Source organism: Mirounga angustirostris, unplaced genomic scaffold, assembly GCF_029215605.1.
Source record: "Mirounga angustirostris isolate CCGP_5_RB_7025 unplaced genomic scaffold, mMirAng1.0.hap1 SCAF_4, whole genome shotgun sequence".
NCBI classification, from domain to species: Eukaryota; Metazoa; Chordata; class Mammalia; order Carnivora; family Phocidae; genus Mirounga; species Mirounga angustirostris.
Genome location: NW_026991712.1, coordinates 45,329,375 through 45,356,547, shown reverse-complemented (window position 1 = coordinate 45,356,547; position 27,173 = coordinate 45,329,375). Strand labels below are relative to the sequence as shown.

Sequence of the window (27,173 nt, the reverse complement as noted above, 5' to 3'; positions counted from 1 at the left end):
CTGGAGGGACTTAGAATACACGTTCCCGCCCTTTCCCCCGCCCGGAAACGGACTCAGTAAGTCTTGGGCAGGGCTAAGCATCTGTGCGTTTAGCCAGCAACGCCGGTGATTCTCACACTCGTGAATGTTTGCGAGCCTCTTACTTAGGGAAGGGAGGCTCCCCCCATTCAGGAAGCGGGACTTCCACAATCACAACAGTTGGGGGTGGAGCCCGGGCACCTGTGGTTTGGTGTGTTTTCCCCCACCCCCCACCACGCCCCGGGCGATTGTGATGCAGGGTCGAAAGCGAGAAGCGCGCAGAAGCTCCCAGCGTCTGCGCCCAGGCCAGCGCGAGAAAAGGAGCTGAGGTGGGTTTCTTGGGTGGGACTCTCGGCCTTTCCCTGGCCTCCTCGGTGGGAGTCCGCGCGGACGGACTGGGGTGACACCGCGCTGCTCCCCGGTCGCGGAGGCCGCGCTGTACGCAGGGTTCCCCCCCGAGCCGTTCTGCTACAGTTTTCTCTTCCTCTCATCATCCGGTCCTCTCGACGCGCATCCGCCCAGCCCTGCTAACCCCCCAGGCCCTGAGGAGGGTGCACGCGGAGGGGCCGCGGGGCGCAGGCCGAGGCCCGGGTCCCCGGTTGCCGCCGCAGCGGTGCGGTCGGCGCGAGGACCTCGGCCCCCGGCTCGCGCAGCCGCCGCTCCGTCAGGCCCGGCCCCTCGCCCCGGCCGCGTCTCCACCAATCGCCGGCCTCGCCCGCCGCCGCCGCACCTGCGAGGAGGAGCCCGCGCGCCTCCGCCGCAGCCGTCGCAGCGACCCCGCCCCGTTCCGCCCCCATCGTGGCGCCCCCAGATCATCTGCCGCCGGCGTCTGGCTCCCCGCAGGCGAGGAGCGGAAGCCGCTTTTCCTGAGGCGGAGTTCGGCGCGCCGGAGCCCGGCCCGCTGCTGAACCGCAGCTTCCGCACAGCCGCGGCAACGGCGACGCGCGGAGCGCTGGCGCCCCGCGGACCCCGCGACGCCGGGCGAGTGGGCGGGCGCCCCGAACGGGCAGCCCCGCCGGGGCAGGCGGCGGCGGCGGCCGTGGCCGTCGCGCTCAGGCGCCCCGTGCGCCGCGCTCCATGCCGGTGTGGTGCTGCAGCTGCTCCCTGGCCGGTCATTTCAGGTGACTTCTCAGCCGGGGAGCGGAGTGGGTGGGAGCAGGCGGAGGGTGGAGCGCTTCCCGGCCCCGCGGCCGTGCTGGGGCCGAGATGGGCAGAGGCCGGGCGGGGGCGGGGTCAGGACGGTCTGGAGTCGGGACGGGTCCGGGGTGGGGGGCGAGCGCCTGGACTGCGGCGGCCTCCCGCCTCTGCCGCCACTTCCTCCTGGTTCCTGCTTGATCAGGGTTCCCGCCTCGGCAACCTCTGCTTGGGGGCACCTCGCTCGGGCGGGGTGGGGGCGGGGGGAGAACTTTCCTTTCTTCGTATCCTCTCCGGGACCGGGCCAGTCATGGGACTTCGAAACCGGCTAGACCCGGAGCGAGTCGGTTCCTGCGACCTGAGACTTCCAAGTAGTGCAAAGTTTGAAGAGTTGCGAAGGTTCCTCCCTACCCCACCTTTACAATCTTCATAGATTTTTTTAATAAACATAATAATCTAAGTTATTGGGTTGAAAGGAGTTAGGAAACTGTTTTAAGTGTGGCGGTCTAGTTAAAAGTAGGTGCTGACTTTGTTCTAGGATGCTTGTCATTGCAAGCCGTATATTATAGAAATTTGAAATAGGTGGCCATTCAAGACTCACATTATGGGAACGTTCTTAAGGGTGATGAGGTTAATGCATTTGAGAATAAAAATATGTGTTCTCTTGCACAGTTGGCAGACATTTAAGTCAGTTATGGGGAGAAAGGCTAAAGGCACTTGGAAGTGATTTTAACCCTCTGGTGAAGAAATGTTCAATTTAGCGAAGACTTAGTAAATTACCTTACTTCGCATATATGAATGTGCTAGAATAATGATATATAAATTTTTCTCAAAATATGAAACTCTGATCAAGAATTTTAAAATTGGAGTTGGTAGGTAGAATTTAAGTGGCCATGAACTTGGGTGGGAAGAAAGTACAACAGATATTTTTGCTAAACTTTAACCAAAATCTAATATGTCTTTCAATTATGAATATAAGCAACAAGTCACATAGTACTTATGACCTAGTCATCAATAAAATTCACAAATATTTTCATATCCGTTGCACATATCTAGAAATACTGTATGCTTATTTTTTCAAAATTACAGTAATTACACATCACCAAACTTGTTATTTTTTTGTGCAAATAAACATGTCACAAGTTTACTTTCTATAACTGTATTTTAATGTAATTGGTTTCCTTGTAAATCCTATGTATCTCTTATGTATTTAATAATAATATTCAACGAAGAGGTTCAGAGATTTCACCAAATTGCCAAGGAGTGTAAGGCACCAAGAAGGTTCAGAACTCCTGTTTTAATAGAGAGCAACAGTTCAGGCTTACCCAACTTCTCAGTGAGTTTTGTAGGGGTTTCTAAATTCTGGATATTAAAAAAAAAATGTTTTATGTAATTGCTGGATTTTAAGTTTTAGGCAGCTTTGTTGACTACTTGACAGACATTGGTTTGAGAGTATCAGATCCACTTTGGAGAGTTAGAAAACAGGTTCCTCTAGTGAAAACTTGTTAAACTGAAGCCCCTTGAGAAATTAACATGCCTTTCAGACACTGCTGTCTAAAATTTAGCCTTTTGACTGCGTGGCTGTGAATTGACTGCTTTTGGTATAGATGAACTCTAAGGACACAGGTTGGGATTCATATCCATTCAGCTAACCCTCGGCTGTGGATACCATATGCCTATTAACACTTTGTACAGAAATTTGGAGGCGATGAAGACAAAAGTAGTTGGTATGTTTTGATCTTGAGGGATAAAGGAAAACAACCCTTGCTAGCCAAAAGAAGAAAATTGTGATAATAAACCTTATTTCCATTGTAAAAATAACTGCATTGTATCTCAGATTTAAAAACTAAAACATTTAAGACCTCTTCTTTAGGAAGGTGTTTATAATTTACGCATGCTATTTTTTGAGCAATTTTATTAGGAACCCACATTTTAAAACAGGTTGTGACAAACCTGTATATTTTGGATCTTGTGCCATACCTGAAAGGAATAGGTATCGTGATAACTGTCTACTGACTTTCCAGCTGCTTGTTCCATACCTACTGTTTTGGAAGATGGACAGTGTGACTGACTTCATTTGTGACTTTAGAACCTTTTTTTCATACAGTAGTATTAATTTGGTGACCATTTAGGATCATGCTTCCAAAGACTATAAAAATTCAGATACTAAAGCATTTCATTTGAGTTTGAGTTATCATTTAAAGAAGTATTGCTAGATGTGAGAAAAGCCTTTTTATTACCCAAATTTTATGCCTGTGCCATCCTCTTAAATTTGTTTCGAGACTGGACTATAATATTTCAAGAACAAAAGATGGAAGTGCTCTAAAATCCTCTTAAATATCAAATAGTCTTTATGCCTAATAGGGCAACTATTTTTGCATGTGTGTAAAGTGCTGTAGTATCCCAAATAAAGGAAAAGTAGATTTTTTATTACTCAAAATACTTGTTTTAAACATAACATTGATCAAGTTGGATATCTCAAGTAAAAGTTGAAACTGTTCATAGACCTGTGATATAGTATGAATATATTATAAAACGTACAGTAATACTGAATTATAACTTAGGCTCTGAATTTTTTAGAAAGAATACTTATCAGGAGGCCTTTGTTTCATTGTTGCTTTATGCAGAATCAGTGAACCATACTTTTGTTTTTTGTTTGCTTCTCTTGATTCAGTTTTTCATCTGTGTTAATTTGTATTAAATTTTTCAAATACCGTGCAGGTTTATTACAAATAGTTTATACCAAAATTATAGGTCATATATGATTATATACATACCAGTATTATAGATTATATACATATTGCATATGTACAGATTATACCAATGACCAGTAGAAAATCAGATCTAATTACTTAAACTATATAGAGAATTTAGATAAGCTAAAACTTTGGCTCTACTTAATGTTCTAGAGTCTTGGAACAGACTAAATTGTTGGAGGCCCACACACAAAACCTACTAGACCTAATAAATGAATTAAGCAACATTGGAGAATATAAGATCAACATACAAAAATCAATCCTGTTTCTACACACTAACAATGAAGAGTCTGACAATGAAATTAACAAAATTCCATTTACACTAGCATCAGAAAGAAAGAAATACTTATTCCTAAGTCATAAGACTTGTACACCGAAAACTACAAAACATCATTGAGAAGAATTAAAGAAGGCCTAAATAAAAGGAATCCCATGTTCATGGATTGAAAAGCTTAGTATTCTTAAGATGGCAATATTTTTCAAATTGATCTATAAATTTAGTGCAGTCTTATCAAAATCCTAGCACCCTTTTTTTGCAGAAATGACAAGATCCTAAAATTCATACGGAATTGCAAGGAACCCAGAATAGCCAAGACAATTTGAAAAAGAACAAAGTCGGAGAATTCCCACTTCCTAATTTCAGAATTTACTACAAAGAGACAGTAAGCAAGACAGTGTGGCGCTTGCATGAAGATTAATAGGTCAGTGGAATAGAATTGAGAGTTCAGAAATAAATCCTTAAATTTATGGTCAGTTGGTTTTTCCATGGGATCACGAGACAAAGGGGAAATTACAGTCTCTTCAACAGATGATTCCAGGACAAATGGATATCCACAAGCAAAAGAATGGAGTTGGACTCTTACCTCACACATCACATATATAAAATTAACTCAAAATGGATGACAGACTTAAATCTAAAAACCAGAACTATAAAACTTATAGGACATAGGAGTAAATCTTGGTGATCTTGGATTAGGGAGTGGTTTCTTAGACACCAAAAGCACAGTAGCAAAAATAAAAAAACTGAAACTTTTGTGATTCAAAAGACAACAAAGAAAGGGAAAGACAACCCACAGAATGGGAGAAAATATTTGCAAATCATATATCTGAAAAGGAACTTGTGCTCTACATATATAATTTCTTTTTTTTTTAAATGTTTTTTTTTTTAATTTATTTATTCATGAGAGTCAGAGAGAGAGAGAGAGAGGCAGAGGCAGAGAGAGAAGCAGGCTCCCCGCCTAGCAGGGAGCCCGATGCGGGACTCTATCCCAGAATCCCGGGATCATGACCTGAGCCGAAGGCAGACGCTTGACCATCTGAACCACCCAGGCGCCCTACATATATAATTTCTAAAGCTCAATAAAAAGCCCAGTTTGAAAGTGGGTGAAGAATATTTCTACAAAGAAGTTAATACAAATTGCTAAAAAGTATATGAAAAGATGCTTAACATTATTAGTCATTAGGGAAATGGAAGTCAAAACTGCAGTGAGATGTCACTTCACACCAATGAGGGTAGCTAAAAAAAAAAAAAAAAAAAGGTAAGTGTTGGTGAGGGTGTGGAAAAGTTAGAACCTTCCTATATTGCTGGTGGGAATGTAGAATGATGCAGCCATTTTAGGAAACAGTTTGGCAATTCCTTAAGATGTTAAACAGAGTTTATGACCCAGCCATTTACTCGTAAGAGCTATGAAAACATCCACACAAAATTTATACATGAATATTCACAGCATTATTTGTATAGCCAAAAAATGGGAACAACTCAAATGTTCATCAGTTGGTGAATGAACAAAATGTGTTCTGTCTCTACAGTGAGAAATTACTTAGGCATGGAAAGAAATGAAGTACCAATACCCCCTACACTGGGGGTGAAGCTTGAAAACATGCTAAGTGGAAGAAGCCAGACACAAAAGGCCACATAATGTGTGAGGGGTTCCATTTATATGCAATTTCCAGAACAGACAAATCCAACAAGACCGAAAGTAGATTAGTGGTCACCAGTAGCTGGAGGGAAGGAAGAATGGGGAATGAGTTTTAATGGGTACTCTAGTTTAGTAGTAACTAGTTTGCAACTGTTAACTTAGTTTATCACTTTTAGGGTGATAAAATTTTTCTGGAATTAGTAGTGGTGATTGCAAAACCTTGTGATTATACTAACAACCCTGAATCGCACACTTGAAAAGGAGAAAATGTTAAGATTTGAAGGAAACCTCTCTTTGATTAACAAAAAGTTAGTGATGATCTGTTTTTAAAAATTTTTTTATTTTTTTTATTTCCTGGGTTGTATATGTGGGAGCAACAATGTTTGAGGTGGGGATATCTGGAAGAGACTGAAGATGAAGTGTGCATCTTCTGAAAAAGAATTGTGGCCTTTACAGCCACCACAATATCAATCAGGCCTGGGTATGCAAAAGGACTTTGATCAGAAGCATCCAGAGGGAGCTGGGGGGCCTGTCCTCGGCACACATTCAGGAGAGATACCAGAAATAGGCCTGAGTATAATACACTCATTTGAGTGCAGTTGCCAAGCAGCAGAAGCAGACTGGGTAACTAGTATACCTGGATCTGCTCAGAGAAGTAGTTGGGATGATCTGAAAGGGATGCATTGAGCTGAGCATAAGATAACTTCTTCCAGGAGCAGGCTTCATTGTGAGGAGGGGCTTTCCCTAATAGACCTATCCAAAGGGTATCTATTCTGGTCCCAAAAGGCCACGTATCATTAGAGTCCAAATATTTGGGGTGGAGTTTATACCTTCTTCAGGAAAGCATATCCTGGAGAACTCTATCCTAGGGTAGACTGGGACCTTGGGAGGCTATAGGGAAGCAGAAATTTTGGTCTCTGCCTAATTCTTTCTGTTTATCATTCTCCTCCGGGATCTGTGAGTCCTGTGAAATAACTGATCCATCTCATGTTCATTTTGGGAGGAGTAGTAAGCACATTCACCCATAGTTGGTGCTCAGTTTAATATTTCCAGATATTTGCCTGCTGCTGACTATATAAAGAAAATGGGGATTCTGTTCTGAAGTAATCACTAGTATAATGCAGAATATTAACTGTGTTCGGAGGCTACTCCATTTATTTCCTGAGCATGTCAGAATGCTAAAACTAGTTTCTAGGGAGGCAACTAGGAAAGAAAGTAGATTGGAAATCAACATAAAGATGTTCCCAATTTTCAATATCTGAGAATTAAGATGTATAAACCTCCTTTCTTTTACCAAAATATGCAGTTTGTAATACATAAGTACAATTAATTTCTCTTTAGTATTATGACTATTTTGTTCCAAATATGCCGCCTCTAGTGCACTTACCTTTTTATTAATGAGAAAAAATGAGAGAAACTAGCCATTCCTAGGAAATCTCAGAGAATTCTAAAAATCCGCAATACAATGCTGTCTCCTTGGTCTTTAAAGATAGCTGCTTCTTTAGAACTTGTGTGGGACTTGCCTACATTATACTTCAGAGACATTAACAGCTATTTAGGATTTCTGACATTAAAAATGGTACAGGTTGACAGGTAAGCTAAGCTCCTAATTTGAAAGCATTAATCAGAAGAATTTCTTTTTCTCCTTTTATGGAACTATTGCATATTTTATGGTCTAAATAAAATCTGAATAAAGATAGGTTTTTATAAAGGCTATATTAACTACATCTCTTGTTTTTTGTTTTTGGTTGTTTTTTTTTTTTTTTTTTTTGAAGAAACTATAGTGACACTGAAACCGAAGGAGAGATTTTTAATTCCTTAGTGCAATATTTTGGTGATAATTTGGGGCAGAAAGTTAAAGCTATGCCATTAGTTGAAGAAACTTCTTTCCTGGAAGATTCATCAGTTACTTTGCCTGTGGTAGTAATAGGTAAGTACTGCATTTTACTCTTAAAATTACAATTCTGGTCATTACTACTATATATGCGTAGTTGCATGACACAGGGTCTTAGGGTTGTATTGAGAAGTAGTCTTGGGTTTTTTGATGTGATTAAGTAACCAAGTCTTGGGAGAGAGTAATTGGTTTATCTGATACTAGATTCTGTGTTAGAATGTAACTTTTTTTTCATTGAAGGATTGATACTACCCTATTGTGTTAAAATACTGTCAATCAGGTGTGTTAATTATTATGATAGTGTCATGGCAATGATTATAACCAGCATTAGTAGAGCCCCATACAGAGCATTCTGTGTACATTATTGGATTATGCCTTACAACCCTAGAGCCCTCTGTTGTGGGGTGGATGCAGTCAGGGTAGCTCAGAAGTTGAGTAACTTGGGCAAGCTAGTAAAGGTTCTCAGTAATGACTGTCAGGTACTCCGCTGTGGTGTGTACTATAATGACCTTAACTGTAGTATTATCATTATATATTCTTTGTACCACCTCAACAGCAAGGTATAGAAGATATTAAAAGTTAAGCAATTAGTGCAACCTAATTACTTCAGAATTGTAGATATTTTTATGATTTTGTTTATTGCATGTTTTTAACTACCTGTCACATACATCTTGCATCTAATATTCAAACGTACTACAAGACAAGTACTATGGTGTGAAGCAAGCTGCAGGAAAGAATTACGGGGTATAACTTACTTTGATGGCATATAGCTTCCTTAGTTTCTTTGAAAGCTTCTTTCTTTCTTTCTTTCTTTTTTTTTTAAGATTTATTTATTTGAGAGAGAGCACATGTGCGTGTTTGAGGTGGGGAGGGGCAGAGAGAGGGAGAGAGATCTCCAGCAACTGTGGTTCCTTTAGTCTGGGAACACTGACCCACTGAGCATGGAGCTTAATGTGGGGCTTGATCCCACGACCTGAGATCTCAGGACCTGAGCCCAAATCAAGAGTTGAACGTTTAACCGACTGAGACATCCAGGGGCCCCGATAGCCTCTTTCAAAGTTAGCAGGAAGGAGAGAAGTCCTGTCCTCTGACTGGCATATGGGGGATACAGTAAAGGAAGGAAGGGAGGGAGGAAGGAAAGGAAGAAAGCGAGACCGTTCTACCCTAGATTTCTTTTTAGGGGTGATGATAGAGCTGATGGTGTTTGTAGTAGTTCACATCCAGGGTATCTTGGCGACTGTACCTCATGTTCCATTTTCTCACGTCTGTCCAACACTGGTTTTTCATCCTGAGTGTGTTGACGTGAGTAAAGGAACCCTGTTCTTCTTCTCGCTGGCTATGGGTGGGTTAGAAAAGAAAAAAGTACCATCATCTGTACCTGCCCACCTCACTCCCCAAAACAGTCTGTGTTTTGCTTCAGCTAGCCAATGAGTAGCTTAGCCTAATGCACATTGGACTGACAGTAGCACTCCATAAGAGCGCAGAGAAGGAACTGATTTCCTTAATATGTGTGTTTTCTGTTGCTGTCATAACAAATTTCCACAAACATAGTGGCTTTAAACTATGTAAGTTTATCGTCTCACTGTTTTATAGGTCAGAAGTCCAACACTAGTCTCTGTGGGCTAAAGTCAGGATGTCAGCAAGACTGCATCCCTTTCTGGGGTCTCTAGGACAGAACATTTGTTTCCTTGCCTTTTCCAGTTTCTATAGGTTGCTCTCATTTCTTGACTCCTGGACCCCTTCTCCATTTTCATAATCTGCAATATGGGTTCTCTCTTAACCTTCTTTCATTGTCCCCTTTCCCCCTCACCAAAGCTGGGAAAGAGTCTCTCTTTTTAGGACTGATATAATTAGGTGAGGTCTACCTTTACGATCCAGGGTATTCTCCCAATCTCATGATCCTTAATTTAATCACATGTACAAAGTTACCTTTTGTTATATAAAGTAACACTCTCAGGTTCTTGGGATTAGGATGGGGACCGTCTTTGGGAGTGAAGGAGCATTCCACCTATGTATTTATTTCTCTGTAAACTGCCTGTTTGTATTTTTTGCCTATGTCTGTTGAGTGTTGCTTCTTTTTGATTTAAGGAACTTAGCTCTTTGCCTCAGATCCTAAGTCCCACTATTTTGCATTTATTTAATGTTTATTTTAATTAATAGATTTTATTTTTTAGAGCAGTTTAGGTCTACATGAAAATCGAGTAGAAAGTACAGAGAGTTCTCATATACTCCCGTTCTCCTGCCACCTCCAGTTTCCCCTATTATTAGTATCTTGCATTGGTGTGGTGCATTTGTTATAATTGATGAACCTCTGATTATACATTATTTGTAGCTAAAATCTGTAGTTTGCATTAAGGTTCACTTTTTTGTGTTGTATAGTTCTGTGGGTTTTGCTGAATATATAAGTCATGTATCCCCAATTATGGTATCCTACCGAATAGTTTCACTGCCCTAAAAATCTTTGCTCCATGTGTTTATCCTGTCCCTCAACCCCCAACCCCTGGCAACCACTGATCTTTTACTGTGTGTAATTTTGATTTATGTAGAATATCATATTCATGGAATTATACAGTATGGAACCTTTTCATACTGGCTTCTTTCACTTAATGGTATGCCTTAAAGATTCGTCTAGGTCTTTTCATGGCTTGATAGCTCATTTCTTTTTTATCACTGAATACTGTTGCATTGTATGGATGTTTGAGTTTGTTTATGCACTTATTGAAGGACATCTTGGTTGCTGACAATTTTTCACAATTATGAGTAAAGCTGCTATAAACATGCATGTATAGGTTTTGCACAGCCATTGAGTTTTCAACTCATTTGGGTAAATACCTAGGAGTGTGATTGTTGGATCATAAGACTATGTTTAGCTTTTTAAGAAACTGTCAAACTGTCTTCCAAAGTGGCTCTATCACTTTGCATTCCCAACAACTGTGAATGAGAGTTCCTGTTTCTCTAAATGTTAGCATTTGGTATTGTCTGTGTTTTGGATTTTAAAAAGCCATTTAATAGGTGTGTAGTGGTACCTCATTGTTTTAATTTGCAGTGCTGTAATCATACATGATGAGCATCTTTTCGTATGCTTATTTATTATCTGTGTATCTTTGAAATGCCTGTTCATATCCTTTCTGTACTTTTTAATTGATTAGGTTATTTTCTTATGGTTGAGATTCAAGAGTTCTTTGTATATGTTACGTTTTGCAAATATTTTCTCCCAGTGTGACATCTTTTCACTCTCTTAATAGTGTTTTTTGCAGAGCAGAAATTTTAAATTTTAATGAAGTTCTGTTTATCAGTTTTTTCCTTCCATGGATGATCCTGCTTTTAGTGTTATATCTAAAAACTTACTATCAAACCCAAGGTCACCTAGATTTTTCCCCTATTTTATCTTCTAAAAGTTCTATGATTTTGTGCTTTGTATTTAGGTCTGTGATCTATTTTGAGTTAATTTTTGTAAAAGATAAAAGGTTAGTATCTAGATTCATATTTTTGCATGTGGATGTCCATTTGTTCCAGCACCATTTGTTGAAAAGACTCTCCTTTCTCCATTGGATTGCCTTTGCCCCTTTGTCAAAGACTAGTTTGACTGTATTTGTGAGAATCTCTCTCTGCTCTCTTCTGTTCCATTGATTTGTCTCCTCTTTAATAATTTCCACATCATCTTGTTGACTGTAGTTTAATGGAAGACTTGAGTTTGGATGATGTTGGTCCTGACTTGCTGCTTCAGTATTGTGTTTGCTATTCTGGGTCTTTGCCTTTCCATTCAAACTTCAGAATTAGTTGGTATCCACAGAGTAACTTGCTGGCATTTTTACCTGGATTGCATTGAATCTGTAGATGAAATTGAGAAGAGCTGACATCTTAACAATATCAAATCTTCTTATTCATGAGCATCTATTTAGATCATCTTTATCAGAGTTTTGTGTTTTTCCTTGTATGCATCTTATATATATAGTTATCTTAAATATATATAGTTGGATTCATACGCAGGTATTTGTGTGGGGGTGTGTGTGGGCACATGCATAGATTAAGCAGTATTGTATATTTCAAATGCCACCTGTTCATTGCTGGTATACAGGAAAGAAATTGGCTTTTGCATATAACCTTGTATTGTGCAATCTTGATGTTAGTTCTAGAAGTTTTTTGGTCCATTCTTTGGGATTTTCTACATAGAAATCATGGCTTTTATGAAAAAAGACAGTTTTATTTCTTTCTAAGTCTCTTATTTCCTTTTCTTATTGCATTAACTGTGACTTTTATCATGGTGTGTGTTGAATAGGAATGATGGGAAGAGACATCCTTGTCTTGTTCTTGATCTTGGAGGGAAAGCATCTAGTTTTTCACCATGAAGTATGATGTTAGTTGTAGGTTTACTGTAGAAATTTACCAACTTGAGGAAGTATCCCTCTGAGTTTATGGAGTTGTTTTTTTTTTTTTAATGAATAGTTGGATTTTGTTAAATGCTTTTTCTGTATCTTTTATCTGTATTGATATTATCATATGATATTTATTCTTTAGTTTTGTCTTTGTTTTTAATTCAAGGAAATTAACTCTTTGCCTCAGATCTTAACTTCCACTATTTCTCATTTGTTTTTAATTTTTATGAAGGCAAATGGTTTACTTTCCTTTCTGTCTTTTGAATTGTGTGTCATGCTTAAAGGCTTCCCACTTCAGTATTATAAGTAGAAGTAGCAATCCATTTTCCAATATTCTTGGATTTTACTTTTCATATTTACATCTTTGAGCTTCTTTTATTTGGGGCAAAATATTAGAGAATGGAACAGAATTTTCTTCCTGAGGCTAGCAGTTATCCCAGTTGGATTAAATTTTTGGTAGATGGAGATAATAGAGAAGTGAAAACCTAGACTAAAGGAACTACAGAAATGGAGCTAGTTCACCAGGATTCAACAAAAAATCCAGTTTGGTTTTAGTTTAAGCATGTAAAAATGTAGGAAGGCACTCTTAGGAGATGGGTCTGGAAAGATGATTGAGACCAGAACATGGTGAGCACTGGGTAATCAGAAGCAAACAATTAAAGCTTTCCAAATGGAGGGGGTAGTATGATGAGGACCTTGTTTTATCAAAATTCATCTGAATGTAGAATGTGAAATGATTTTGGAATAGGTGTATCTTTAGTATGAACAAGAGACTTTTGTCTTGGAGTGACGCTAACAAAGACAACTGAATGGATATAATGACTAAATAGATTTAGAATCAGAACCTGATTAATTTAGGATTTTCTTAGCACCAGACTTTGAGAGGGGATGGGATTTAAAGGAGAGGACGCCTAAATGAAGGAACTCATGAATTATTTGGTGGTTCAACTAGGTGGAGTGAAGCAGTGGCATATGGAAATGTGGGATGTATTTTTGGGCAAGAGGTCAGCCTACAGGTCTAATTTGGGGTCAGCATAGAGACTTAAAGCTTCAAGTAGATGAGACTACCAAAAGAAAACAGAGAAGACAAAAGTCAGTATCTTACGAATACTTGGTTTTAAGAGTTTAGAGAAGGAAGACAAATTGGTAAGGGAGAAAATGCATCTTTGAGAAAAGCCAAGGAGTAAGAGTATTAAGACACATGATGTACCTCTCCACCTCTTTTTTTTTTTTTTAAATAGGAAATGGACCCTCAGGAATCTGCCTTTCTTATATGTTATCAGGCTACAGACCATATTTATCATCAGAAGCAATACATCCAAATACAATCTTACATAGTAAATTAGAAGAAGCAAGACATCTTTCCATTGTTGATCAGGTATTTCTTACATGTCAATCTTTTTGCTTTTTTTTTTTTTTTTTTAAATACTCAAATTTCCCAAATTATTTCCTGGCGGGAGTTTTAATAGGTGCTCTGTGTTCAAATAAGTTTGGGAAGTGCTGCTTTTTGTTATTGGAATGTTACAGTAGACCTATTAAGGCATATTAATGTATTTTAAATGCATCTTCAAGAATTGCAGTAAAAGGATCTGACTAGTTTTGTTGAAATCCAGTCTTTTCCTATATTCATTTGACCAAAGAATCTGTTAAGGTCTCAGGGAACATCAGTGTTTTATAGCAACACTACCGAGGAAATGCTGGATTAGAGTGATGGCTTTCACTATTGTACCAGCTAAGGTTTTTTTTTGTTTTTGTTTTGGTTTTTTTCCTTCAAATTCTACCTTTTTTCTTTCTTTTTTTGAAAAATTCATTCAGGACTTAGAATACTTGTCTGAGGGCCTTGAGGGCCGATCATCCAATCCAGTTGCAGTACTTTTTGACACACTTCTTCATCCAGATGCTGACTTTGGTTATGATTATCCATCCGTTTTGCATTGGAAATTAGAACAACATCATTACATCCCTCACTTAGTTCTTGGTAAAGGTCCACCTGGTGGAGCTTGGCATGTGAGTATGTTTTTCTTCGCATTTTATAGTGTATGTGAGTTGTTATATGTCATCTTGATAAGACCATTTGAATTTTGAAACATTATGATATACAACATTATCATACATTATATACATTTACCACATTTTTATCTGAGAATTTTAATGGTGTTCAATGAAATACAGGTTACAAGAAGTTAAGCCAGATTTGATTACCAGCACAGTCTTAGAATAAGCTTCTCTATACTATTTTACAATAACTATATAGAAAATACTGCAACAATGTTTTGCATAGTAAAAAGTTTTAAATTCATTTCAGACTTTATAAAATCTCACAGAGTATTTCAGGCTAGTACCCATTATTTCCCTATGTTTTCAATATCTTAAGTGAAAAGTGGATTGTAAAAGAAAGAAGTTGTGTTAATCTGCTTTGGCTGCTGTAATGAAATAACATAGACTGAGTGCCTTAAACAATAGATATTTATTTCATAGTTTGGAGCTGGGAAGTTCAAGATCAAGGTGCCAGCTTGTTCAGTTCGTGTGAGGGCTCTTTTCCTGGTTTGCAGACAGTGCCTTTCTTGGTGCATGCTCCTTCCTCTCCTCTGCCCCTCTTCTAATAAAGCCACTAATCCTATCATGAGGGCACCATCCTCATGACCTCATGTAGCCCTGGTTACCTCCCAAAGGCCTTATCTCCAAATACCATGACACTGGGGGTTAGGGCTTCAGCATATGGATTTTGGGGGTGACACAAATTGAGTTCATGGCAGGGGTTAAACCAGAGAATTGATTAACATAAAAATTCAGTGCATTTCCTTAGGGGTCAGGAACTAATAATTTTTCTTTTCTCCTGTGTCCTTAGCTGTTTGTATGGCATCTGGTGTGTAGTGAATGCTCATTTGTTATACAAATAAATGGTAAATAATTTTTGCTATTTTATGAATAAGGATTTCATCAGAATTTTAACATTAAATATCAGATCTTCATTACAGACTTCAGTTGAATATTCCTATATTAGTGCAATGCTGTATGTCTAAATAGTTATTTACATTTAATAAGTGACTGTTTCAGGGTATTTGGGGGACTTTCTAGATTAAATATATCACCAACTTCTTTCTTAATGTTAATTTCCTTAATGGTAACGGATAGCAACTAACATTATCTGTGCCTTTTGGCTTAAGTGTTTATATTTGTGCTCTTAATGAGTAGCATTGTTAAATGGTAGTTCCTGAAAAAGCCATATTGCATAATGCCTCTCTAAATTTCTGAGGTTTTATTGTACTTACATTTTTCTGCTTAGAAAAATGTACAGACAATAATCTGTGTTATATCATTTTTTCCTCTGATATAAAGGAAAGTTAAAGCATGTGTAAGCCTTGATTACTAAAAACATATTTGAATCAGTGGTAAAACTGATATTTAAAACTTGCTGAATTTTTTTCATGCACCATATAGGATATCCACTAGAATGGGGATATAAATAAATGATATTTTAGCTATTATCCATCTTTCAAGCATCACTTCTATGAATTGACCTGACTTTTCCAGGCGTAATTATTTATTTCCTCCCACCTCTGCATTCCGTACCTTAATCTTAAAGCTCTTGACTGTAGTACTATCTTTTTAGACAGCCCTCTCCCCTGCCATGCTTCACGTACATGCTTGTTAACCTCAGTTATTACTCAGGATGTAAGCTCCCTAAGTCATTTGTCCTCTTGTAGTCATTTCTGTGTAGTTCTTGGCTTTTCTTGTGATCCAATTTCTCACCACTCTCCTCACTTCCAGACTTTCTAACAGTGTATCCCTAAAACTCCATTTGCTAATAAACAAGCTTTTGTTTACTCTTAACCATTTCAATTATTATATGCTGCTTTTACTCCCTTCCTTGAAATCTTGCTTTCCTGAAGATACTGTTCTCACTGCAGCCCTCTGAAGTGGAAGAAGTCCGTTCACTCCCCATGGCCCCATGTCCTGTCAGGTTGACTGGTGAGGTTGGCGTTCTCTTTATTCCCCATCGCTCTTCTGTCAAAGTCCCCGTTCCTTTGAACAGGTCTTGTCATCTTCTAGCTCCTCGACTGCCCGATTGTCCCCCCTCATTTGTTGACTCTGTGGCACCTAAGTCATGGTTTTCCATTGTATCCCAAGTTTTATTGTCAACTTGAGTACCTTTACATACGTGACACAGAAGCAACACCTTAGCCTCTTAGTCTCTTCATTCTCAGTGATCTCCTCTTCTCCTCCTTACATACTGACTCCAGGGGCACCACTGTGACTACTCAGTGAAAACCTGAATTTTCAAATACCTTACACTTTATGATCACAACTTTTTATTCTTCCAGCTGCATCACCCAATTACACTGACCTAATCTTCAAACACAGAGAGTTTGAGCCTCTGATCTTAACCTCCTTACCTACCCAGCTTGGGTTCTGTAGTCTCTTGACCCATTGTCCTATCACACTGGCTTGATAAAAAAAGCAATTTATATAACTGTCTACATTATCTTTTCCCATACTTAAACTGTTAAACAGTGCAAGGAAAAAAAAAGTTGGAGAGCTGTGAAAAGTATTCTCCAACCTCATTTGGGTCCTGGACACTACTTAGTAAATCCTTTGATATTTCCTTATTAAATATTCTTCTCGGGCGCCTGGGTGGCTCAGTTGTTAAGCATCTGCCTTTGGCTCAGGTCATGATCCCAGGGTCCTGGGATCGAGTCCCACATCGGTCTCCCTGCTCGGCAAGAAGCCTGCTTCTCCCTCTCCCATTCCCCCTGCTTCTCCCTCTCCCATTCCCCCCTGCTTGTGTTCCTGCTCTCGCTGTTTCTCTCTCTGTCAAATAAATAAATACAATCTTTAAAAAAAAAAAAAAAAAAACTTCTCAAATCTCTATCCCTTTTTTTTTTTCCACCTTCCTACTTAGAAATACTCTTGATTCTTAGAAAATAGAATCCATCAGGATTGAACTTCCATAATTTTGCGCTCACACCTGCAAACATATCTGCATTCATGCTACCTTTTTGTTTCTTATCCCCTGTTATTGTAGAAGTGGTATCACTTGTATCTAAGACTAACCTTCCAGCTATGTTCTAGACCCCTGTCTTCTCCAAGGATATGCTTATTTGATTTTACCCTCTTGTATCTTAAGTTTCTCTGGCAGCTCCTGTTTATCAGTATATAAATATGCTAAAATTATTTTCTGTTATTAAAAAGTTTTTATGTGTTAGCTTATCTGTATTCTTTGCTTTAGAGCCACCTTCTTGAAATAGTTACCTATCCATTTTTTTTTTTTTAAGATTTTATTTATTTATTTGAGAGAGAGACAGAGATAGCGATAGAGAGCATGAGCCGGGGAGGAGAGGGAGAAGCAGGCTCAGCACCAAGCAGGGAGCCCAACTTGGAGCTGGATCCCAGGATCCTGGGATCATGAGCTGAGCCGAAGGCATACGCTTAACTGACTGAGCCATCCAGGTGCCCCACCTATCCATTATTTTTATGCCTTCGCCTCTTATTCCTTAGCTAACGTCACTCTAGCTTCTGTCACTGCCTTTTCTGCTTTTTAAAGGTTGGTAACTTCCTTTTTTGCTCAGTTTGATAGTCTCAGAATTTTTCTTTCCCGACCTCTGCAACATTTGACAGCAATGATCCCCTCTTAGGTTCTCTCAACCTTTCATCTCCTTGTTTTTCTTATAGTCACTCCTTTCCATTACCTTGTGGACTCTTCTGTAAGCTCTGTGCCAGGCCATGGTCTTGCCTTCATTCTCCCTGGCTTGTCTCATATACTTCAGTGACTTGCATGTGAATGCTGAGTGATTCCCAAATCAGGATCCCTGGCCCACATTGCTTTCTCTTATAGATTCATCTAGATACCTTCCCTTGATTATTCTATAGGTGTTCTCTAACTCAGCATGCCTACATAACCAGTCATCTTTATCATCAGATTTCTTCCTTTCCTTATCATGGAGTAATAGCCCTGGAATGTTGTTACTCAAGCCAAAAACCTTCTTTGATTGTTCTTGCCTCAACTCCCATTTCAAACCAATTATTGTATTTTCTCCATTCTTTCTCATAAACATATTGTGAGTCCTTCCACCCTACCTTTCCCCATCGTAATTTTATTTGGCCATCATCATCTTTTTTTTGTTTAATTTTTTTTAAAGACTTTTTATTCATTTATTTGACAGAGACAGCGAGAGAGGGAACACAAGCGGGGGGTGGGGGGGTGGGAGAGGGAGAAGCAGGCTTCCCGCCGAGTGGGGAGCCCGATGCGGGGCTCAATCCCAGGACCCCGGGATCATGACTCGAGCCGAAGGCAGACACTTAACGACTGAGCCACCCAGGTGCCCCATCATCTTTGACCCAAATTATTGCAAAGGTTTCCTACTCCAGTGTTTTCTTCTTCAGTATAATCTCCATACCAAAGCCAGAGTGATCTTTCTTTTGAATGTTACACCCATGCATAAAACCCTGTAGCTGCTCTCAATTCATCTAATGAATAGTATGCAAACTCATTAATGTATTTTACCAGTACCTGGGTGATCTAGCCCCTACTTGGCTTTCTTGCTTTACTGCTCTCTTACATTCCATGCTCCAGAATACTCTTTCTGGAGGTCCAGGTTCACACTCAGGCTGTAGATTCACTAGGATTCACAGGACTCCCTAAATGTGTTGTACTCGTGGTTATAAGTTGATTACAGTGAAAGGATACAGATTAGAATCATTAAAGGGGAAAAGTTCATGGAGTGAAGTCCAGGAGAAAAGCTCCAGTTTCTAAATGTTCATTTTTAGTGGAGTTGCAGGGGGCTGCACTTAATTCTCCCAACAATGATTTGTGACAACATGTGCGAAGAGTTGCCAATCAGGGATACTCACCCACACCTTGGTGTCGGGATCTTCTGGGGGCCAGTCATGTAGAAAAGCAGCACCCACGTGACTGACTCCTCTGCCTCCCAGAGCAAATGCTGGTGTTTACCATAAATCTCACTGTTAAGATAAACTTAGTCACACTGTACAGTTACAGGTACAGCAGGGCCCAAGGCCTCTGGCATAAAAAAGTCACTCATCACGTAGAACATTCCAAGAGCTCAGGGGTTGTTTCCTAGGAAGCAGCCAAAAGCCAGGTCCTAAAGACAGACCTTTCTTAGTAATGTGCACAGTTTAAGCAACCCAAGTCTGTTAATACTTTCCTGCATAAGGCTGAACTTCTTTTAATTTCTTGAAGGACACTACTGTTCTTTCTCTTTATAAAACTCACATAACATCTTTATTCTGCCTGGAATGTACCCTAATGGTACATTCCCCACAGCCCATTTGTGTCCTTTAAGAAATACTCTTCTCTTCTCTTTCTGTATGCCCCTGGTACTTGTCAGGTTTGTGTTCCTTAATATACTATAGTCTCCCTGGCCGCAGGAATTTATGGCATAAGGAAAACAAGGAAGACTGGGAGAAAAATGAAGAGATCACGGAACTGGGGCTTGCAACTAACTGGAAGAACTGGTGCTGTGGGAATAAAGTTTAGATTGTTGAAAGTGGAATATTTGTGCCTTCAGGTTTTTGAGTTTCAGATGAGACAATTACAGCTCCAGATAACTTCTGTATATAATACATTCTTAAGTTTTCCTTGTGATGTTTTCCATCTTCTTGGTTCGTATCCTAGTATCAGGCCCAGTCTGCCTCAAAGCAGTGGCACCTTGTTGCCTTCTCTTCCAGGAGTGATCTACACAGTCACAAATAATAGGCTTCATAAGGCCCAGCACATAGTAAGTGCTTGGAAAAGTTAGTCAGTAATAATAACTATAACAATAAGTACCATTCCCAGTACGGGGTTGTATAGAAGCAGGGCAAGAAGAGTTAAGAAACAGCCATAGCCTTAAAGAGTTGGTCGAAAGGGATCATTGAGGTCATTGGGACAGGTGCTGTTGGCCCTTGGGCTTTTTGTTGCTTTGTAGTGAGCAAAGCACAAAGAAGTAGGACAAGGGAGCCTGAAGGGCTCACGTCCTCAAAGGCAGCATTAGCTTCAGCAGTGAGTCTGTTCTTAATCAGGTAACCACTGCTTCTTTCCCTAGTTTTAGAATGAGATGTTGCTGTATCCAAACCAGCTGACTTTGTAATTATAATTGATGGAGGGGGAAAAGCTGTTCTGCTGCACATTTTTAAAAAAATCCATTAGTATTAAAATGGATCTACATCTAAAGTGTTAGAAATTAATGAACTTTTTTCCTTTTGTTTAAAAAGTGAAAATACTGATTTGATTTGTTCCTCTAACATATTCTAGACCTGGATTATATTATAGGCTGAAGCTATTAACATTGTATAGGCATCTGGCAATATTATAAACTTGTTTTATAGGTGTATAACTTTATGAAAGAAGGAATATAGATTCTACGAAATGATAAAAGTATTTATAATTTACACAACCATTTAGAACTTCTTTCAGCTCTCCTTATCCAGATTCTTAATTATAGTGAATGAAGATGGATTTGGCTTTTTAAAAATCCATGTCACTGCTTAAATGTATTTGTGCATTTTTTATTCAAATAGAATATGGAAGGTTCCATGTTGACAATCAGCTTTGGAAATTGGATGGAGCTACCTGGACTTAAATTTAAAGATTGGGTATCTAGCAAACGAAGGTAAAGATCAAACTGTTACAGTTCTTTGATGTACAATGAGAAAGTCCCTCAGCAAATTTCAAAATATTTGTGAATCTGTCTTAGAGGAATAGTATGTCTTTCAAATAAAACCTCTTTGTAGCAATGATCATGAGCTAATTTCCATTTAGAGAGATACTATAAGACAGATGGGGTTCCTTTGCTTTTGTTAATTAGGGATTTATCCCACTTTCCTATTAAACCACTCTGTTCAGTTTCTCATCCACCCCACAAATCCTTTCTACACTTACTTATTCTTTTTTTTTTTACACTTATTCTTATCAGTCGATATACAAGTTTGTGTATGGATATCTCATGTATATATACCTATAGTGTTTGGCTTTCAGAGTAGAAGAGTGCATATGATTAATAATTTAGAATGATGGAATAAGCGAGAATCTGTGATGTGATTGGTTACCCTATTGGCTACTATAGAGGTAAATATTTATTAAGAAATACGAAAATAGAAGTAAGAAGAAAGCTCTACTTGGAAGAATATGAATTTATTTGGGGAAAAATACCTAAAATGTAAAGTAATATGAAAAGCATTTTTTTTTTTTTTTAAGATTTTATTTATTTGACAGAGACCGCGAGAGAGGGAATACAAACAGGGGGAGTGGGAGAGGGAGAAGCAGGCTTCCCGCTGAGCAGGGAGCCCAATGCGGGGCTCGATCCCAGGACCTGGGATCATGACCTGAGCTGAAGGCGGATGCTTAACGACTGAGCCACCCAGGCGCCCCATAAAGCCTTATTTTCAAGGACAGTAGTATTAAATTAGATAGGAATTGCTAATACAGAGAATCTAAATTGCTCACAGAAACAATAAAGCAAAGCAGGGAAGTTACTTAACCTTTGTTAGAACAGGGTTGTACACATTTGAGTGCCTGACTTCCTTTTAGATAGAAACCATATTACTCCATAGAAATTATCCTTAATTTGAGAAGATTTAAGGAGAACAAATTCAGGCCAGCATGAGTCATTGAGATTAAACCTTTCAGATATTCTTAAGTTTTATTTAAGTAATCCCAGCACTTGAACTCATGACCCCGAGATCAAGAATCACATGCTTTTCTGACTGAGCCAGCCAGGCCACCCCCCTTTTGGATTTTTTTTTTAATATTTATTTGACACAGACACAGCGAGAGAGGGAGCACAAGCAGGGGGGAGTGGGAGAGGGAGAAGCAGGCTTCTCGCCGAGCAGGGAGCCCGATGTGGGGCTCGATCCCAGGACCCTGGGTCATGACCTGAGCCGAAGGCAGCCGTTTAACTGACTGAGCCACCCGGGCGCCCCAATCCCTTTTGGATTTTTCTTTTTTTTTTTCAAGATTTTATTTATTTATTTGACAGCGAGAGACACAGCGAGAGAGGAAACATAAGCAGGGAGAGTGGGAGAGGGAGAAGCAGGCGCCCCGCGGAGCAGGGAGCCCGATGTGGGGCTCGATCCCAGCACCCTGGGATCATGACCTGAGCCGAAGGCAGACGCTTAACGACTGAGCCACCCAGGCACCCCTCCTTTTGGATTTTTTAAAAATGAATTTTATATGGGTTTGAAATGAAAAGTAGTAAAATCAGGCAAGTTGTACAAGTTCTTGATTTTCATAAGCAAGCAAGAGAAATATTGCTTAACATTCTTCCTTTTGTGATAACGGGTAAAAAGGGGGAAGCTTTATGATTTTTTTAATGTGTTAGAAGTGTTCATCCTTTTACATTGGGCATATTGTATATTCAAGTAATAATGTGAAAAAGAATCTTGTGATTAAATATTGGCTTCACTTCCTGCCTTTGCATAGTATTGACTATTAGATCTGGAAAAGACTGACTCTTGAATCCTGACTCTGACTTCTAATGTTGTGACCATGGTCAAGTAACTTAAACTAGCTGTTAATTTCCTCATTTATAAAATGGAGATTATGATAGTATTAACTGCTACATAGGGTTTCTATAAAAAGTGAGAGTTAACATATTTTAAACCTTAAATTTTAAGAAAAACTTTTATGAATGTCCAGTTATAATTTGTAATGAATTATGTGAAATTATTAGGGATGTTTTTACTGCTACTTCTTTCTAATTGGGGCCCAGGGTTTAGGGGTATTAATGCCTATTGCCTTAAAGTTCAAGTGGAAAAGGAAAGAAACTGCTCTTTATGAAAAAAGTACATTACTGTATTTATAGATTTCCTTATGAACAGGAAAACACAAATGTTTTATGTACTTAGATTAAGATGATTTTTTTCAGAAGACGGATGTGAATTTTCAGTCATTAGGAAAAGAGCAACTGATGAAAAATCATGTCAAAATCATGTATATTAAGAATTACATATACTGTAGTTAGACTTGCAGAATCTCAATTATAATCTAGTTCAGTCTTTTACAATATGTAGAGTGAATAGTATATAGACTGAATTATTTAGTTGTGAGATAAGACTATAAAAGTGTATTTCCACATTTTAATTCATTTATTTAATAAATTTCTTGATAAAGGTAGCTAATCTGAACAGATCCTGTGCAAGGCACTGGGGAAACAGATGCATTAAAATACAGTTTCTACCCTCATGGGACTTCTGTTGATAAAACTAATTCTTTAACATTTTTAACTAAAGAAAACTTTCTTTGTAAAAGGATAATTTACAGCTAAGACAGTCCAGAGGAATTAAAAAGATGGTTTATAATAGCTTACTAGGAGGAGCAGGAATAATCATGGAAACTATCACAGTACTTTTCTCATAGGATATTTTTCCTTTTCCTTTTTTAGGAACCTAAAAGGAGATAGAGTTATGCCAGAGGAAATAGCTCGCTACTATAAACATTATGTAAAAGTCATGGGTCTTCAGAAGAATTTCAGAGAGAATACTTATATCACCTCTGTATCAAGACTCTACAGAGATCAAGATGATGATGATGGACAAGACAGAAATATGTCAACACAGCATTTACAGATAGAGAAGTCTAAATTTATCAAGAGAAATTGGGAAATCAGGGGTTATCAGCGAATAGCGGATGGTTCCCATGTTCCCTTCTGTCTCTTTGCTGAGAATGTAGCTCTGGCAACTGGAACATTGGATTCTCCTGCCCATCTGGAAATTGAAGGGGAAGATTTTCCTTTTGTGTTTCATTCAATGCCTGAATTTGGAGCTGCTATAAGCAAAGGAAAGTTGCGTGGCAAAGTGGATCCAGTGTTAATTGTAGGTTCTGGGCTTACTGCAGCTGATGCAGTACTGTGTGCTTACAACAATAATATTCCTGTGATTCATGTGTTTCGCAGACGAGTAACTGATCCAAGCTTAATTTTCAAACAGCTTCCCAAAAAGCTTTATCCAGAATATCATAAAGTCTATCATATGATGTGTACTCAGTCATATTCTGTAGACACCAATCTTTTATCTGATTATACCAGTTTTCCTGAGCACCATGTGCTTTCCTTTAAGTCGGACATGAAATGCATTCTTCAAAGCCTCTCTGGATTGAAAAAAATATTTAAGCTCTCTGCAGCAGTAGTACTCATAGGTTCTCATCCCAATCTGTCTTTTCTGAAGGAACAAGGCTCTTACTTGGGCCATAACTCAAGCCAGCCAATCACATGTAAGAGTAATCCTGTGGAAATAGATGCATATACCTACGAATGTGTTAAAGAAGCCAACCTTTTTGCATTGGGTCCTTTGGTTGGAGACAATTTTGTTCGATTTTTAAAGGGAGGGGCACTGGGTGTGACACGCTGTTTAGCTACAAGACAGAAAAAAAAACATTTATTTGTTGAAAGAGGAGGAGGAGATGGAATAGCTTAAAGTGAGTTTATAAGTAATTTATATGGACAGTTAACCATTAAAGATTTTTCATAGTGGTTTTGCAGTGTACTGGCTTGAATTTTCTGGACTTGAATGAACTGTGGAAGAGAGCCTCAAGCTATAGTAACTATTTAAAGTTACAAGAACTTGGTGTTCTGATTTATATTGTATCAGAGGTGTCTGGGAAACACTGCCAGTTTGGTCTACTTTAAGCTTTCACTTAAACATTCTTTTCTTCCAAGACTTACTTTTTATGATCATTTGTGGCTATGTTTGATTCCAAAATCTTACAGCCTTGAATAATCTATAAAACCATACAGTATATTAGGCCAGAAATCATCTTCACTATACTTTAGGTCCACCTTGCTGCTCAAGGGTGGTCTGAAGACCAGCATTAGTTTCATTTGTAGCTTGTTAGAAATGTGGACCCTCAGGCCCCACAACAGAATTAGTGAATCAAACTGCATCTAATGAGATCAAGGAATATGTATGCTTACTAAAGTTTGAGGCACATTGGTCTAAAAGAAAATGTGATATAAGTTATGTATGCTGGGGGTGGGCACGGTAGGAGGCATTTACAACTCAGGTTTAATTTATTTTGAATTATCAATTTCTATAAATCTAATTTATTACCAAATGTGGTATTTTAAAAAAATATTTTTATTGTTGAAACCTTGATAAGTACTTCATATTCTTAGCTTCTAATAATTTAAATAGTCCAATAATGTTGGCATACACTTAGACATTCAGGAACCTGCCAAGGTATTTTTGGAGATTTATTCTCTAACTCACATAACAACCTAATTTGCGATTCAATAAATTGTGAATGAAACTACTTATCCCTGTGTGAATATTGAGTTTGTCATTAAAACTAACATTTGGGCATAAATTCTTATAATATGTAATACTGTTTGGGTACTGCTAGAATTATTTAAGGTTAAAAACGGTCTTTCCCATTCCAGTGCTGATTACTTTGAAATCTGTTCATTGGAGATGACATAGTAGCTTATCCTATCGTTATTTATTGAATTATATGCCCTATCTTGATTTATATTTATTTAGATGTGCTTAATGTCTATATTTTCACTGACGTCTCCAGCATTTGTAGTGTTAGGCAAAAAAGTCTGATTTTTGAAGTTCTTCATGGCAAATTTAATTTCTCAGCCTTCATTTTTTTTTTTTTTGTAAAACTTCATCTGGAATGTGTTTATTGAATGTCTATTCCTTTTTCTTTAGTATAAAAAGACTAAAATGTCAATATTTTTCTGTCCAGTTGCAGTGTTATATGCTTACAGGATCATAATTCACCTTAAAACATCAGTGTTTATAATACACTTCTACAAGTAGCTGTTTCAGATGAATTGAATTCTTACACTCGATATGTGTCATGTCTTGATTTAGGTTGGATTAGAAATGATGTAATCCAGTTTTAGTTAACTATAGTTGTAACTTTCAAATTTCACACCTATTGAAATGGTTATAACATCCTCTGCATATGATTGAGCACACTCTTGTCCTTTTGAGCTCTGAATGAGTTGGGCTGGATGTTTTTATAAAATTGAGAACTGTTAACATCCCCTTGTGTCACAAAAGTTTGCTCTTATCCAAATGATAGTATTTTTGTAATGAAAGTATTCATCAAAAAAAAAAAAAAAACTTTAGGGAAAATAAAGCTTCAGTAAGGGCCTAAATAAACCTGGTGAATAATTTCACCTGTAGTAAACAACCTTCATTTCTCCCTCCAGCCTAGCTCTTCTGGGGTACAGATAACATTATAGCCTTTTCTCTGATATACTATACTCTTGTACTCTTAACCAATTTCTGTCCCATAACTCTAAATCTTTTATTCAGTATCAGCTAGCTATTCAGGCGGTGGGGGAAGCACTAAATAACTGACTAGTTATTCATTCCATGGATGTCTCCTTCATCCCTTAAAAGTCTAGCTCAAAAAAAAAATGTTTAAAAAGCAGACTCTTTGGGGTTTGGAAAAAAAAGATTTAGGCAGTCTGAGTATGTGAACTTCATCTTTAGAAACTAAACTGAAGCACAGAGTTAAAAGGATTTAAAAAATGAGCAGACTTAATAACATAAATAGCAAGTGATCTAACATGGACAGCTGGAATCCAGAAAGAGAGGAAGAGAGATTAAGGCAGAAAAATATATGTGGAGAAGTAAAAGTTGAAAATTTTCCCAATTTGATTTAAAAAATAAGCAATGCACAGATCCAGGAAACTCAAACTGCAAACAAGATAAATACAAGGGAAATCACACCTATGCACATCATTATCAAACTGCTGGAAAACAAGATGAGAAATTTTAAAAGGAAAAAAGGCAGCAGGGAAAAATGGTAAGAACGAACAAATGACCAGAAGAAATGTACAAATGGACAAATGTCTTCATAGTGCTTAAAAAACTATCAAACTAAAAGTCTAAATGCTGATCTTCACATAAAATTCTATATTCTTTAAATTTAATGAAAGCTGAGAAAATTTGATTTCAGAAGACCTGCACTACACAAAATACTAAAGGAAATTCTTCACATTGAAGGTACATGATACCTGATGAAACATATCTTCATGAAGGAAAGTGCCAGAAATGATATTTTTCTAGTGCCTAAATTAAAATCCAATTTACTTTAAATTCAATTAACCTATTTGTTTCAGGG

General features: G+C 38.4%; 1 protein-coding gene across 3 annotated transcripts; it reads left to right on the top strand.

Moving 5' to 3' along the window:
- The first annotated feature begins 215 nt into the window (after window positions 1-215).
- Window positions 216-25,766, top strand: OSGIN2 (oxidative stress induced growth inhibitor family member 2). 3 transcript variants are annotated; one of them, XM_045896270.3, is made up of 6 exons: window positions 216-347; window positions 7,603-7,757; window positions 13,339-13,475; window positions 13,913-14,104; window positions 20,618-20,709; window positions 23,479-25,766. In XM_045896270.3, the coding sequence occupies exons 2-6, from the start codon at window positions 7,691-7,693 to the stop codon at window positions 24,506-24,508; spliced, it is 1,518 nt and encodes a 505-aa protein (XP_045752226.1). In that variant the 5' UTR covers window positions 216-347; window positions 7,603-7,690; the 3' UTR covers window positions 24,509-25,766. The 3 variants fall into 3 exon arrangements, with proteins under 3 accessions (XP_045752226.1, XP_045752224.1, XP_045752225.1); XM_045896268.3 differs by lacking the exon at window positions 216-347 and adding an exon at window positions 962-1,139; XM_045896269.3 differs by lacking the exon at window positions 216-347 and adding an exon at window positions 4,471-4,609.
- The last annotated feature ends 1,407 nt before the right edge of the window (window positions 25,767-27,173 follow it).

What these genes read in the sequence shown, in the direction of transcription:
- OSGIN2 (XM_045896268.3), top strand. Translation starts at nt 1,096, where the DNA reads ATGCCGGTGTGGTGCTGCAGCTGCTCCCTGGCCGGTCATTTCAG. An exon ending in ATCTTTCCATTGTTGATCAG is followed by an intron (nt 13,476 to 13,912) that starts GTATTTCTTACA and finishes AAATTCATTCAG; the next exon opens with GACTTAGAATACTTGTCTGA. An exon ending in CACCTGGTGGAGCTTGGCAT is followed by an intron (nt 14,105 to 20,617) that starts GTGAGTATGTTT and finishes TTATTCAAATAG; the next exon opens with AATATGGAAGGTTCCATGTT.